The sequence below is a fragment of the Taurulus bubalis genome (assembly GCF_910589615.1).
Source record: "Taurulus bubalis genome assembly, chromosome: 18".
Lineage (NCBI taxonomy): Eukaryota > Metazoa > Chordata > Actinopteri > Perciformes > Cottidae > Taurulus > Taurulus bubalis.
This window is the reverse complement of record NC_136606.1, coordinates 888,165-902,170: the sequence shown is the minus strand read 5'-3', so window position 1 is coordinate 902,170 and position 14,006 is coordinate 888,165. Positions and strand designations below refer to the sequence as shown.

Below are 14,006 nucleotides of genomic sequence, written 5' to 3'. Positions count from 1 at the left end.
CCTCCAGAGAACCCGTCAAAGTCCTCTGCAAGAACCCCAGAACCCCTTCAAAGTTCTGTCTGAACCCTTTCAGCATCTCTTTAGCGCTGCCTTGTAGAATCCCATTGAATCTTATTGAACCCCATTGAATCCTATTGAATATTATTGAATTCTATTGAATCCTATTGAATATTATTGGATCCCATTGAATCCCATTGAATCCTATTGAATCCTATTGAATATTATTGAATCCTATTGAATATTATTGAATCCTATTGAATCCTATTGAATATTATTGAATCCTATTAAATATTATTGAATCCTATTGAATCCTATTGAATATTATTGAATCCTATTGAATCCTATTGGATATTATTGAATCCTATTGAATCCTATTGAATATTATTGAATCCTATTGAATCCTATTGAATATTATTGAATCCTATTGAATCCCATTGACTCCTATTGAATTCTATTGAATCCTATTGAATCTTATTGAATCCCTTCACGTCCATTGGACCTCCTCTAGAACACCTTTATAACCTTGTCCTTTCTAAATGCATGAAACCCTTTCGATTTGGCCTGTAAGAACCCCTCAAGATCCTTTGAGAACCCATGAGAACCTCGTAAAGGAGCCATGTGGAACCCCTCGGAGCCTTTGAGAACCCATGAGAACCTCAAAAAGAAGCCATGTGGAACCCCTCAGGATCCTGTGAGAACCCATGAGAACCTCGTAAGGGAGCCATGTGGAACCCCTCAGGATCCTGTGAGAACCCATGAGAACCTCGTAAGGGAGCCATGTGGAACCCCTCAGAGCCTTTGTGGGCGGTAACACAGACCACGTTTGGAAGCTCTGAATCTTTTAGATTTCGACCCCTTTACAAATGAGAGCCCTTCTGTAATCCAGGAGATTACCTTAATCCCCTTTGTGTTAAAAACACAGACGAGTTAAATCAAGTGAAGACAGCCAAGAGTCATTTCCCAATGAACACACACCACGATGACCAGCTGGAGGAAACAGTGGGCTGATGGGAAGTTTAGTGGGATGGTCACGCGTTTCCAGAGAAGCTTGCAGGATGATGACGGGGTGACTGTGACCAGAACAAAGACCTCCTCACACGACCCGGGAGGTGGTGGTCCAGATGTCTTTTGTTGCTTTTCTTTGTTTTTTTGTTTCTCACCATCTTTTGTTTTTTTCAACCTGAAGTGACACAAGAGGGCGGAGCTAAGTGCACCTGAGCGCTGACGGCCATGTTGAGGACCAACACGTTACGTTGAACTTTGATGAAGTGAAAACACACTGAAGGGTTAAAATAGTAAAATGAAAACAGGAACAACTGCGTGGTGTCGACTTGTCAATCACCTTGTAGCCCCGCCCTAAAGCATCCCCTGCTTTATGGTCTGTTTGACTCTAAATTACCATAATTTACTAAATGAACATCATGCTGTATTGAAGAAGACTTGAAACTAGAGACTGAGACATAAACTCATGTTTACAATGTTTACTGAGGGAATACATCAAGAGAAGTAGAGTCATTTATATAGACTTCTATACAACCAGAGGAGTCACCCCCTGGTGGTCAGGAGAGAGAATGCAGCTTTAACACATGAAGCATAGACTTCTATACAACCAGAGGAGTCACCCCCTGGTGGTCAGGAGAGAGAATGCAGCTTTAACACATGAAGCATAGACTTCTATACAACCAGAGGAGTCACCCCCTGGAGGTCATAGAGAGAATGCAGCTTTAACACATGAAGCATAGACTTCTATACAACCAGAGAAGTCACCCCCTGGAGGTCATAGAGAGAATGCAGCTTTAACACATGAAGCATAGACTTCTATACAACCAGAGGAGTCACCCCCTGGTGGTCAGGAGAGAGAATGCAGCTTTAACACATGAAGTATAGACTTCTATACAACCAGAGGAGTCACCCCCTGGAGGTCATAGAGAGAATGCAGCTTTAACACATGAAGCATAGACTTCTATACAACCAGAGAAGTCACCCCCTGGAGGTCATAGAGAGAATGCAGCTTTAACACATCCTGGCTGGACTTCTAGTTTGTACTTCAGATCAATGGATTCTGAAGGTCTTTTTACATCCGGATCAAAACCTGGAAGGTTTCTCTCCCGTACAGCTCGGACATGGAACATCAAAAATTCTTGAGTGTATAATATTTTCACCGCAGAAATAAAAGACCGGTCATGAAAACAGAGGAAGAAAATAAAAAAGGAAGCTTGGCCTCGACAAGACGAGACGAGTCATGAGCCGTGATGTCATGTTGACTAGAGCTCCACAGACTCCAGACTAAACAGATCCAGACCCTCAGACTGATAGACAGGAGAGTCCACTCATTCATGGGGGGGGGGACAGGAGAGATGAAGGAAGGAAGAGAGAGAGGAGGAAGGAATCCCAGCTCTGCTCCAATAACAGAGGGGAGGGTGAAGGTAGAAGTTGAAAGAGCTATGAGTCACACAGCGAGAGGGGAGGAGACTAGAGGAGGAGGGAGGGAGGGAGGAGGGAGGAGGTATAATTATGGTAGGAGGCTGCCGGGGCGAAAGAGAGGAGAGAGAAGCAAGAGGAAGGGAAGGAAAGAAGAGAGTGAGAGAGAGAGAGTCCAGCCCACTCCGCTAAAACCATTCAACTGGTGAACGAGGGAAGCATTCACCACTCAGAGAGAGAGAGAGAGAGAGAGAGAGGAACTCCCTTCGTCTGGATAACTTAGAGAACACTCTGCACAGACTTCTCCCCGGAACCAGGATCCTCTCTCTGCCTTCATCCATTCATCACATCGGAGGAGACTTTCTTCTTCTTCTTTTCTTTCTTTCTTCTTTCTTCCTTTCTTTCTGTGACGCCTCCACACTCCAGCCATCTGTCCCCGGCTGAAGAGACCAGGATTACTCATTTTCTCTCTCGCCGTCGCTTCTTTCCCTTCGTTTTCACAGGTGGACTTTGCAGCTTCAAACTTCTGAAGAAGAGACAAAGAGAGGAGGAAGACGAAGGAGGGGAGGGAGACGAAAAGGGGAGGAAGACGAAGAGGGGAGGGAGACGAAGAGGGGAGGGAGACGAAGAGAGGAGGAAGACGAAGGAGAAGAGGTGGATCGCTTTGACCATCCGGGACTGAATTATCTTCTTCAGACTCCTCAGCATCCCCGAGTCCTTCAGGAGCCTCCCGTCAGCATGTCGGTCCTGGCTCTGCTCAGCTGGACTCTCCTGGTCCCGGTCCTGGTCCCGGTCCTGGTCCCGGTCCTGGTCCTGGTCCAGACCTGCAGCTCGTCCTCGGACCCGCTGTCCGGGCTGCAGCCGCCTCTGCCACTCTCTCTGGCCGCGGGTCCGGACGCCGCCGCCTCCTCTTCCCTCTGCCCGTCCTGCGCCCTGGCCCGGATGAGGAGGGCCGAGCCGGAGGCGGAGGAGGAGGAGGAAGAGGCGGCCCAGCAGGAGGTGGTGGCGGCCGTGAAGAGGCACATCCTCAACATGCTGCACCTCCAGAACCGGCCCAACGTCACGCGGCCCGTGCCGCGCGCCGCGCTGCTCAACGCGCTGCGCAAGCTCCACGTGGGGCGCGTGGCCGAGGACGGGAGCGTCATGATCGAGGGCGGGGAGGAGGAGGCGCGAGGAAGAGGAGGAGGACGAAGAGGAGGAGGAGGAGGAGGAGCGGCGGCGCGGATGGGAGACGCGCAGGAGACCACAGAGATCATCACCTTCGCCGAGGCTGGTGAGTGTGTGTGTGTTTGTGTGTGTGTGTGTGTGTGTGTGTGTGTGTGTGTACTTGCACTAATGTGTGTGAACAAACGTTGGAAAATCCAGATCAGTTTTATGTGTTCGTGGTGTCAAATAATCTGTGTGTGTGTGTGTGTGTGTGTGTGTGTGTGTGTGTGTGTCAAGCTGCTTAATTCCACCTGCGTACTCACTGAGCCAAACCCGTCAGATACACACACACACGCACACACACACACACACACACACACACACACACACACACACACACACAAACTCTGTAATCGCTTCCTGCTTGCTGGTTTTAAAGAATACCTCATTATCTACTTAAATTAAGAGTCTATGTGTGTGTGTGTGTGTGTGTGTGTGTATATGTGTGTGTCTATATGTGTGTGTGTGTGTGTGTGTGTGTGTGTGTGAGGTCACTGAGAGGTCACCAGCATTCAGTCATGTTTTAGTCATCAGACTGGCATCTTCATCTTCATCTTCTGATCATGTCAATAATCCTGATGGAACTGTCATTGATTGGTTGTGATCTCCTGTCAGTCAGAGCTGTGGGCTGATCTTTAGAGACCGCTTCCTGAAGAGAACCCCTTCAGGAACCCACAGGAACGTCGTTAGAACCTTCTTAGAACCCTCTTAGCACTTTCTTAGAATTCACTTAGAACCCTTAGAACCTTCTTATAACTCTCTTAGAACCCTCTTAGAACTCTCTTAGAACCCTCTTAGAACTCTCTTAGAACCCTCTTAGAACCCTCTTATATCCTTCTTAGAACCCTCTTAGAACTCTCTTAGAACCCTCTTAGAACCTTATTAGAACCTTCTTTGAACCCTCTAAGCACCCTCTTAGAACTCTCTTGGAACCCTATTAGAACTCTCTTACCACTCTCGCAGAACCCTCATAGAACTCTCTTAGCACCCTCTTAGAAATCTCTTAAATCTGTCTTAGAACCCTCTTAGAATCCCCTAGCACCCTATCAGAACCCTCTCTTAGAACCCTCAGAACCCTCGCAGAACCCTCCTAGGGTAAGGAGAGATGACCCCCGTAGACGTGAAGCTATTTTAAACTCTTGCTTCGGCCCGCCGTGAGAATCCTTTGCACCCAGCCGGTCCTGTGCTTTGTTAGGAGGAACCGATGCATTCAGGGACCTCGGTAATTATGTCGGGCGGCGGCGAGCGGGGGGCGGGGCCGGGGGCTCTTGGCGGAGACGAAGTGTCGACCTCCGTTCGGCCGCTCTGACACAATACCCATCTGTGCCGCTCCCTCCGTGTCGCTTCCTGCCCGTCTGCTCATGAGGACAATCAGGCTAATTGGACGTAATTGAACACATCGTTAGCGACATTCCTCGACCCGCTTTCATCTCCCTCTGGCAGGCGGATAAACCGCCCATTGTTGGTTCTATTCTGGTGGCCCGGTCCGTCTGGGGGTTCGAACCGGCAACCCGTCGGACAGCGGCAGGTCGGGAGGAGAGGCGGGACGCTCGGCCTGTTCTTCGTCCTCTCGTCTTGTTCTGGGTCACGATAGAAGCCAGCAGGAAACGTCTTCAGTTCTTTACCGACTTCAAGACTTTTGTTTATGTTCTCAGACGATTAGAACAGACGATGAGAACAGACGGTAAGAACAGACAATGAGAACAGACGGTGAGAACAGACAATGAGAACAGACAATGAGAACAGACAATGAGAACGGACAATGAGAACAGACGATGAGAACAGACGGTAAGAACAGACAATGAGAACAGACGGTGAGAACAGACAATGAGAACAGACGGTGAGAACAGACGATGAGAACAGACAATGAGAACAGGCGGTGAGAACAGACAATGAGAACAGGCGGTGAGAACAGACAATGAGAACAGACGGTGAGAACAGGCGGTGAGAACAGACAATGAGAACAGACGATGAGAACAGACAATGAGAACGGACAATGAGAACAGACGATGAGAACAGACGGTAAGAACAGACAATGAGAACAGACGGTGAGAACAGACGATGAGAACAGACAATGAGAACAGACAATGAGAACAGACAATGAGAACAGACGATGAGAACAGGCGATGAGAACAGGCGGTAAGAACAGGCGGTGAGAACAGACGGTGAGAACAGACGGTGAGAACAGGCGGTGAGAACAGGCGGTGAGAACAGACGGTGAGAACAGACGGTGAGAACAGACGATTAGAACAGGAGGTGAGAACAGACGGTGAGAACAGACGGTGAGAACAGACAATGAGAACAGACAATGAGAACAGACGGTGAGAACAGACAATGAGAAGAGACGATGAGAACAGAAAATGAGAACAGACAATGAGAACAGACAATGAGAACAGACGGTGAGAACAGACAATGAGAAGAGACGATGAGAACAGAAAATGAGAACAGACAATGAGAACAGACAATGAGAACAGACAATGAGAACAGACGATGAGAACAGGCGGTGAGAACAGACGGTGAGAACAGACAATGAGAACAGACGATGAGAACAGACAATGAGAACAGACGGTGAGAACAGACAATGAGAACAGATGATGAGAACAGACAATGAGAAGAGACGATGAGAACAGAAAATGAGAACAGACAATGAGAACAGACGGTGAGAACAGGCGGTGAGAACAGGCGGTGAGAACAGGCGGTGAGAACAGACAATGAGAACAGGCGGTGAGAACAGACGATGAGAACAGGCGGTGAGAACAGACGATGAGAACAGACAATGATAACAGGCGATGAGAACAGACGGTGAGAACAGACAATGAGAACAGGCGGTGAGAACAGATGGTGAGAACAGACAATGAGAACAGGCGGTGAGAACAGACGATGAGAACAGGCGGTGAGAACAGACGATGAGAACAGACAATGATAACAGGCGATGAGAACAGACAATGAGAACAGGCGGTGAGAACAGACGGTGAGAACAGACAATGAGAACAGGCGGTGAGAACAGATGGTGAGAACAGACAATGAGAACAGACGGTGAGAACAGACAATGAGAAGAGACGATGAGAACAGAAAATGAGAACAGACGATGAGAACAGACGGTGAGAACAGGCGGTGAGAACAGGCGGTGAGAACAGACGGTGAGAACAGACGATGAGGATGAGAACAGACGGTGAGAACAGGCGGTGAGAACAGACAATGAGAACAGGCGGTGAGAACAGACAATGAGAACAGACGATGAGAACAGGCGGTGAGAACAGGCGATGAGAACAGGCGGTGAGAACAGACGATGAGAACAGGCGGTGAGAACAGACGATGAGGATGAGAACAGACGGTGAGAACAGACGGTGAGAACAGACGATGAGAACAGACGATGAGAACAGACGATGAGGATGAGAACAGACGATGAGGATGAGAACAGACGATGAGGATGAGAACAGACGATGAGGATGAGAACAGACGGTGAGAACAGACGGTGAGAACAGACGATGAGAACAGACGGTGAGAACAGACGATGAGGATGAGAACAGACGGTGAGAACAGACGATGAGAACAGACGGTGAGAACAGGCGGTGAGAACAGGCGGTGAGAACAGACGATGAGAACAGACAATGAGAACAGACAATGAGAACAGACGATGAGAACAGACAATGAGAAGAGACGATGAGAACAGACGATGAGGATGAGAACAGACGATGAGAACAGACGATGAGAACAGACGATGAGAACAGACAATGAGAAGAGGCGGTGAGAACAGACGATGAGAACAGACGATGAGAACAGACGATGAGAACAGACAATGAGAACAGACGGTGAGAACAGACAATGAGAAGAGGCGGTGAGAACAGACGATGAGAACAGACAATGAGAACAGACGATGAGAACAGACAATGAGAACAGACGATGAGAACAGACAATGAGAACAGACGATGAGGATGAGAACAGACGATGAGGATGAGAACAGACGATGAGAACAGACGGTGAGAACAGGCGGTGAGAACAGACGGTGAGAACAGACGATGAGGATGAGAACAGACGATGAGAACAGACGGTGAGAACAGGCGGTGAGAACAGACGGTGAGAACAGACGATGAGAACAGACGGTGAGAACAGACGGGGAGAACAGACGGTGAGAACAGACGATGAGAACAGACGATGAGGATGAGAACAGACGGTGAGAACAGACGGTGAGAACAGACGATGAGGATGAGAACAGGCGGTGAGAACAGACAATGAGAACAGACGATGAGAACAGACGATGAGAACAGACAATGAGAACAGGCGGTGAGAACAGACGGTGAGAACAGCCGGTGAGAACAGCCGGTGAGAACAGCCGGTGAGAACAGACGGTGAGAACAGACGGTGAGGATGAGAACAGACGATGAGAACAGACGATGAGAACAGACAATGAGAACAGACGGTGAGAAAAGACGGTGAGAACAGACGGTGAGAACAGACGGTGAGAACAGACGATGAGAACAGACGATGAGAACAGACGGTGAGGATGAGAACAGACGGTGAGAACAGACGTGAGAACAGACGGTGAGAACAGACGGTGAGAACAGATGGTGAGGATGAGAACAGACGGTGAGAACAGGCGGTGAGAACAGACGATGAGGATGAGAACAGACGGTGAGAACAGACGATGAGAACAGACGATGAGAACAGACGGTGAGAACAGACGATGAGGATGAGAACAGACGATGAGAACAGATGGTGAGAACAGACGGTGAGAACAGGCGGTGAGAACAGACGGTGAGAACAGGCGGTGAGAACAGACGATGAGGATGAGAACAGACGGTGAGAACAGACGGTGAGAACAGACGTTGAGAACAGACGATGAGGATGAGAACAGACGATGAGAACAGACAATGAGAACAGACGGTGAGAACAGACGGTGAGAACAGACGGTGAGAACAGACAATGAGAACAGACGGTGAGAACAGACGATGAGAACAGACGGTGAGAACAGACAATGAGGATGAGAACAGACGGTGAGAACAGACGATGAGAACAGACGATGAGAACAGACGGTGAGAACAGACGATGAGGATGAGAACAGACGGTGAGAACAGACGATGAGAACAGACGATGAGAACAGACGGTGAGAACAGACGATGAGGATGAGAACAGACGATGAGAACAGATGGTGAGAACAGACGGTGAGAACAGGCGGTGAGAACAGACGATGAGGATGAGAACAGGCGGTGAGAACAGACGGTGAGAACAGGCGGTGAGAACAGACGATGAGGATGAGAACAGACGGTGAGAACAGACGGTGAGAACAGACGGTGAGAACAGACGGTGAGAACAGACGATGAGGATGAGAACAGACGATGAGAACAGACGGTGAGAACAGACAATGAGAACAGACGGTGAGAACAGGCGGTGAGAACAGACGATGAGGATGAGAACAGACGGTGAACACCAATAACCTGCAGAGTCATAGGAACAGTTCACAGAGCAACACCATGTGGATTCACCTGCCGCTGGAAGTAGTCCCTCAGTGTTCCTGCTCATTAGAACCTATGAGGTCAGAGAGAGACGGATCAGTGACGGCAAAGTTCTGGTCTGTGATCAGGTCATTGATCTTCTTCTTCTTCTTCTTCTTCTTCTTCTTCTTCTTCTTCTTCTTCTTCTTCTTCTTCTTCTTCTTCTTCTTCTTCTTCTTCTTCTTCTTCTTCTCCTTCTTCTCCTTCTTCTTCTCCTCCTCCTTTCCTGATGATGATCAGTGAGTTTGGCATCAGGCGTGTCTCTTCACCACTTTTATTTACCGCCGGTTTGACAGTGTTGCACAGATTTAGTTTCACGTCTGGTGTGTGTGTGTGTGTGTGTGTGTGTGTGTGTGTGTGTGTGTGTGTGTGTGTGTGTTTACTAACACAGCCCCGCTGACTCACATGTGGTGCCAATCAGGCCGAGCAGGGCGTCGACTTTCTGTCCCACGCAGGCTGAGCCTGACAGTCCTGACCGAGGGCACACACACCCAGGACAGGTCTCTCTGTGGACCCCTAGATGAAAATTAACTTTTAAATTCACCAAAGTTCACTTGAAACCTGTTGAATTATTTGTTATTCTTCATGTGTTTGGTCTTTAAACAGAAGCTTGTGTGTGTGTGTGTGTGTGTGTGTGTGTGTGTGTGTGTGTGTGTGTGTGTGTGTGTGTGTGTGTGTGTGTGTGTGTGTGTGTGTGTGTGTGTGTGTGTGTGTGTGTAGGGGTCCCTCCTAATGTAAACTGAGGAGACAGCATTAAGGGCGGCGCTCCTACAGAATCAGAGTACACTGTAAAAAACATCCATTGTGTTAAAGATCTTTCTCTTAAAAACTGTTTCTTCTGAGGACTTTTTCAGCGGCGGATGAATCCGCGTGCGGGGTATTTGATTCAGATATTAAAGGACAGTGTGGCGATGATGACGATGATGATGATGATGATGATGATGATGATGATGATGAGGATGATGATGATGATGAGGATGATGATGATGATGAGGATGAAGATGAAGGAACCACGTCTACGGACTGCTTTTAGAGTGTAGACGAAGAGACATGGAGAGAGAGCCTCCAACGTAAACAGGAAGTCCTCGCCGATCCGTCACACCTGTCAGACGTGCAGCTTCCTCCCTCTCTGACTTCTCTTCTTCCTCACCTTCCTCTCTGCTGTGAAGCTGCCGTTTCTGATTCTGTTTCCACGTCTTTGAACAGACACGGAACCAGACAAACACACTCCGGCAAGACACACAAACAAAGACACACAAACAAAGACACACATTTACACAAACAGCTGAAGGACACGTATACACACACACACACACACACACACACACACACACACACACACACACACACACACACACACACACACACACAGAGTTTGCTCAGCCTGTTGAACGCAGCTCATCCATTGAAGAGGGATTACGATGGACAATAGAGAACACAGTGTGTGTGTGTGTGTGTGTGTGTGTGTGTGTGTGTGTGTGTGTGTGTGTGTGTGTGTGTAAACACCCTGCAGGGTGTGTTCACTCACCGATGTCAACAGCCACATCCAGAATTAGCAGCGGAATTCTAATTCAAGCTCCGCCTCCTATGAATGGCGAAGCCCACCGCGATGCGTTCAGGTTCAGGTTCTGTGTGTGTGTGTGTGTGTGTGTGTGTGTGTGTGTGTGTGTGTGTGTGTGTGTGTGTGTGTGTGTTCACATACCGTTCTTGTTCCTCGTTGGCAGCATTTCTTGTTTAGCTTCGTCTGATAAATCACATCAGAGTCATAATACGCCGCTGGGGCTGATGGGAGAGTTGGGAAATGTGTGGAGGCTTGATGATGATGATGATGATGATGATGATGATGATGATGATGATGATGATGATGATGATGATGATGATGATGATCAGTTTAGAGCTCACATTGAGCCCCACATGCTGAGGATTTAAGATGCTCAGTTGTCCAAGTTGGGCTTAAAGCTCTAAACTGGGTTTGGATTGACTGAACTGGTTTCCAGGTGGACTGGGATTTAGTTTTGTTGGGTTTTGGTGGTCTAGACTAGGTGTTGGTGGTCTAGACTAGGTGTTGGTGGTGGTGTTGGTCTAGACTAGGTGTTGGTGGTCTAGACTAGGTGTTTGTATTCTAGACTAAGTGTTGGTGGTGTTGGTGGTCTAGACTAGGTGTTGGTGGTCTAGACTAGGTGTTGGTGATCTAGTCTAGGTGTTGGTGGTCTAGACTAGGTGTTAGTGATCTAGACTAGGTGTTGGTGATCTAGTCTAGGTGTTGGTGGTCTAGACTAGGTGTTAGTGATCTAGACCAGGTGTTGGTGATCTAGACTAGGTGTTAGTGATCTAGACCAGGTGTTGGTGATCTAGACCAGGTGTTGGTGGTCTAGACTAGGTGTTGGTGATGTTGTTGGTCTAGACTAGGTGTTGGTGGTCTAGACTAGGTGTTGTTGGTCTAGACTAAGTGTTGGTGGTCTAGACTAAGTGTTGGTGGTGTTGTTGGTCTAGACTAAGTGTTGGTGGTCTAGACTAGGTGTTGGTGGTCTAGACTAGGTGTTTGTATTCTAGACTAGGTGTTGGTGGTGTTGGTGGTCTAGACTAGGTGTTGGTGGTCAAGACTAGGTGTTGGTGGTCTAGACTAGGTGTTGGTGAGCTAGACCAGGTGTTGGTGATCTAGACCAGGTGTTGGTGGTCTAGACTAGGTGTTTGTATTCTAGACTAGGTGTTGGTGGTGTTGTTGTTGGTCTAGACTAAGTGTTGGTGGTCTAGACTAGGTGTTGGTGGTCTAGACTAGGTGTTTGTATTCTAGACTAGGTGTTGGTGGTTTTGGTGGTCTAGACTAGGTGTTGGTGGTCTATACTAGGTGTTGTTGGTCTAGATTGGGTGTTGGTGGTCAAGACTAGGTGTTGGTGGTCTATACTAGGTGTTGGTGGTCTATATTAGATGTTTGTGGTCTAGACTAGGTGTTGGTGGTCTAGACTAGGTGTTGGTGGGTGTTGGTGGTCTAGACTGGGTATTGGTGGTCTATACTAGGTGTTGGTGGTCTAGACTAAGTGTTGGTGGTCTAGACTAGGTGTTGGTGGTCTAGACTAAGTGTTGGTGGTCTTGACTAGGTTTTGGTGGTCTAGACTAGGTGTTGGTGGTCTAGACTTGGTTTTGGTGGTCTAGACTGGGTCTTTGATAAACATTTGATTATGACGGCCCAAACTGAACCTCAACAGCTGCTGGGGGCCTTGGTCATGTGAACTGGGTGTGTGATGGGTACAGGTGGGTCTGAGGGTCCCCAGTGAACCAGGAGGATCTACGTTGGGTTCATTGAAGAGATGTGTGATCCTCAACAGGTTGTTAGTCACGGTCCAAACCGGACCTTTGATGGTTTGAACTTGCTTTTGATCTCATGGCCTTGTTGTTGTTGTTGTTGTGGTGCTAACTCGGGTTCTGAAGAGTTTAACGGCTAAAAGAAGTCTTTCTCTGCGTGACCCGGCAGACAGAACGCCCCTCATAGAGCCTGATCGGGACCAGCTGTGAGGGAACGGAGCCAACGAGCCGCTGGGTCTCCCGGTTCTCCTGGGTTCTGCTGGTTCCCCTAGTTCTCCTGGTTCTCACCTTCTCGTGTTGAAACACATCCAAAGTGAGCCGCTTCCTGGCGAGGACCAGACCTCCTGGTGTCAGTAAGGAGCCGGTCCTGGTGGACGACCATGTGACCTCACCTGAACCTTTACTGAAGCGAACATGAGAAGCTAATGCAGGTGTGAGGTCACGTCTTCACGCCTGATGGCCATCGCCGTGAGAGCTGTGCTCGTTTCCCTTCTCTGGCTCCAGACTCTCAGAGGTCTTCCAGGAAACACTTCCTCTGGGCGATGCGTTCACTGTCATGGTTCCCTGCAGGTTCACCGTAATAACCATCAATCACAGCGATGATGTTTATGAGCCGCTGCGACAATTAACCTCAGTGTCAGACGAGTAGAAGCAGATCTGTTTCTGCTCTTCAGGCTGTGTTTAAAACAGTTTAAAACAGTTACAAACAGTTTAAAACACTGTAAAACACTTTGAAACAATTACAAACAGTTTAAAACAATTACAAACACTTTGAAACAGTTACAAACAGTTTAAAACAATTACAAACAGTTTAAAACAGTTACAAACAGTTTAAAACACTGTAAAACACTTTGAAACAATTACAAACAGTTTAAAACAATTACAAACACTTTGAAACAGTTACAAACAGTTTAAAACAGTTACAAACAGTTTAAAACAATTACAAACAGTTTAAAACACTGTAAAACAGTTTAAAACAGTTACAAACAGTTTAAAACAATTACAAACACTTTGAAACAGTTACAAACACGTTGAAACCCTTTCAGACATGTGGTTAACGTTGGACATTGAAACAAAACAAAAAAATACGATAAGATTTAAGCAAGAGAAATACTTTGTTGTTTTACATCCAGGTTTTGGATTTAAATCTTTTTCAACGTTGTTTCTTCCGCTGACTGGTTTCTAACTCATTGGTGATCCGTCAAAAGGAAACGTAGAGATGTTTGTGAACGTGACTTCTGAGGCGGGTGTGTTGTCCTCCAGCAGCATTATTAGCATCACGCTAACACATTCAAACTTCTTCTTCTTCTTCTTCTTCTTCTTCTTCTTCTTCTTCTTCTTCTTCTTCTTCTTCTTCTTCTTCTTCTTCTCAAACACTATTCTGAGAAACAATGAATGAACATTCCTTGCTGAAGTGGTGATGATGTAAGTGAGATAATTGTGGGTTAAACGGCGTTAATGGACTCATGAAGAGCGACGCCTCCACACCAAAGACCAGCCGCCCATTCACACGTTCACCAGGTCCATGAAGGCATCATCCAGACTCCACCCCCTGTAGGGACGCCTACGGGAGAGAGAGAGAGA

At 47.7% G+C, this 14,006-nt stretch overlaps 1 protein-coding gene across 1 annotated transcript in view; it reads left to right on the top strand.

The window, feature by feature from the left end:
• Positions 1-616: 616 nt before the first annotated feature.
• The window catches only part of inhbaa (inhibin subunit beta Aa), a gene marked incomplete at both ends in the record, with an annotated part of 15,014 nt that continues 1,624 nt past the window's right edge, over positions 617-14,006 (top strand). Inside the window, 2 exons of the mRNA XM_079234144.1 lie at positions 617-691; positions 3,244-3,694. Of these exons, the coding sequence (XP_079090270.1) occupies positions 617-691; positions 3,244-3,694 (526 nt within the window). The remainder of the gene's footprint in view (positions 692-3,243; positions 3,695-14,006) is intronic.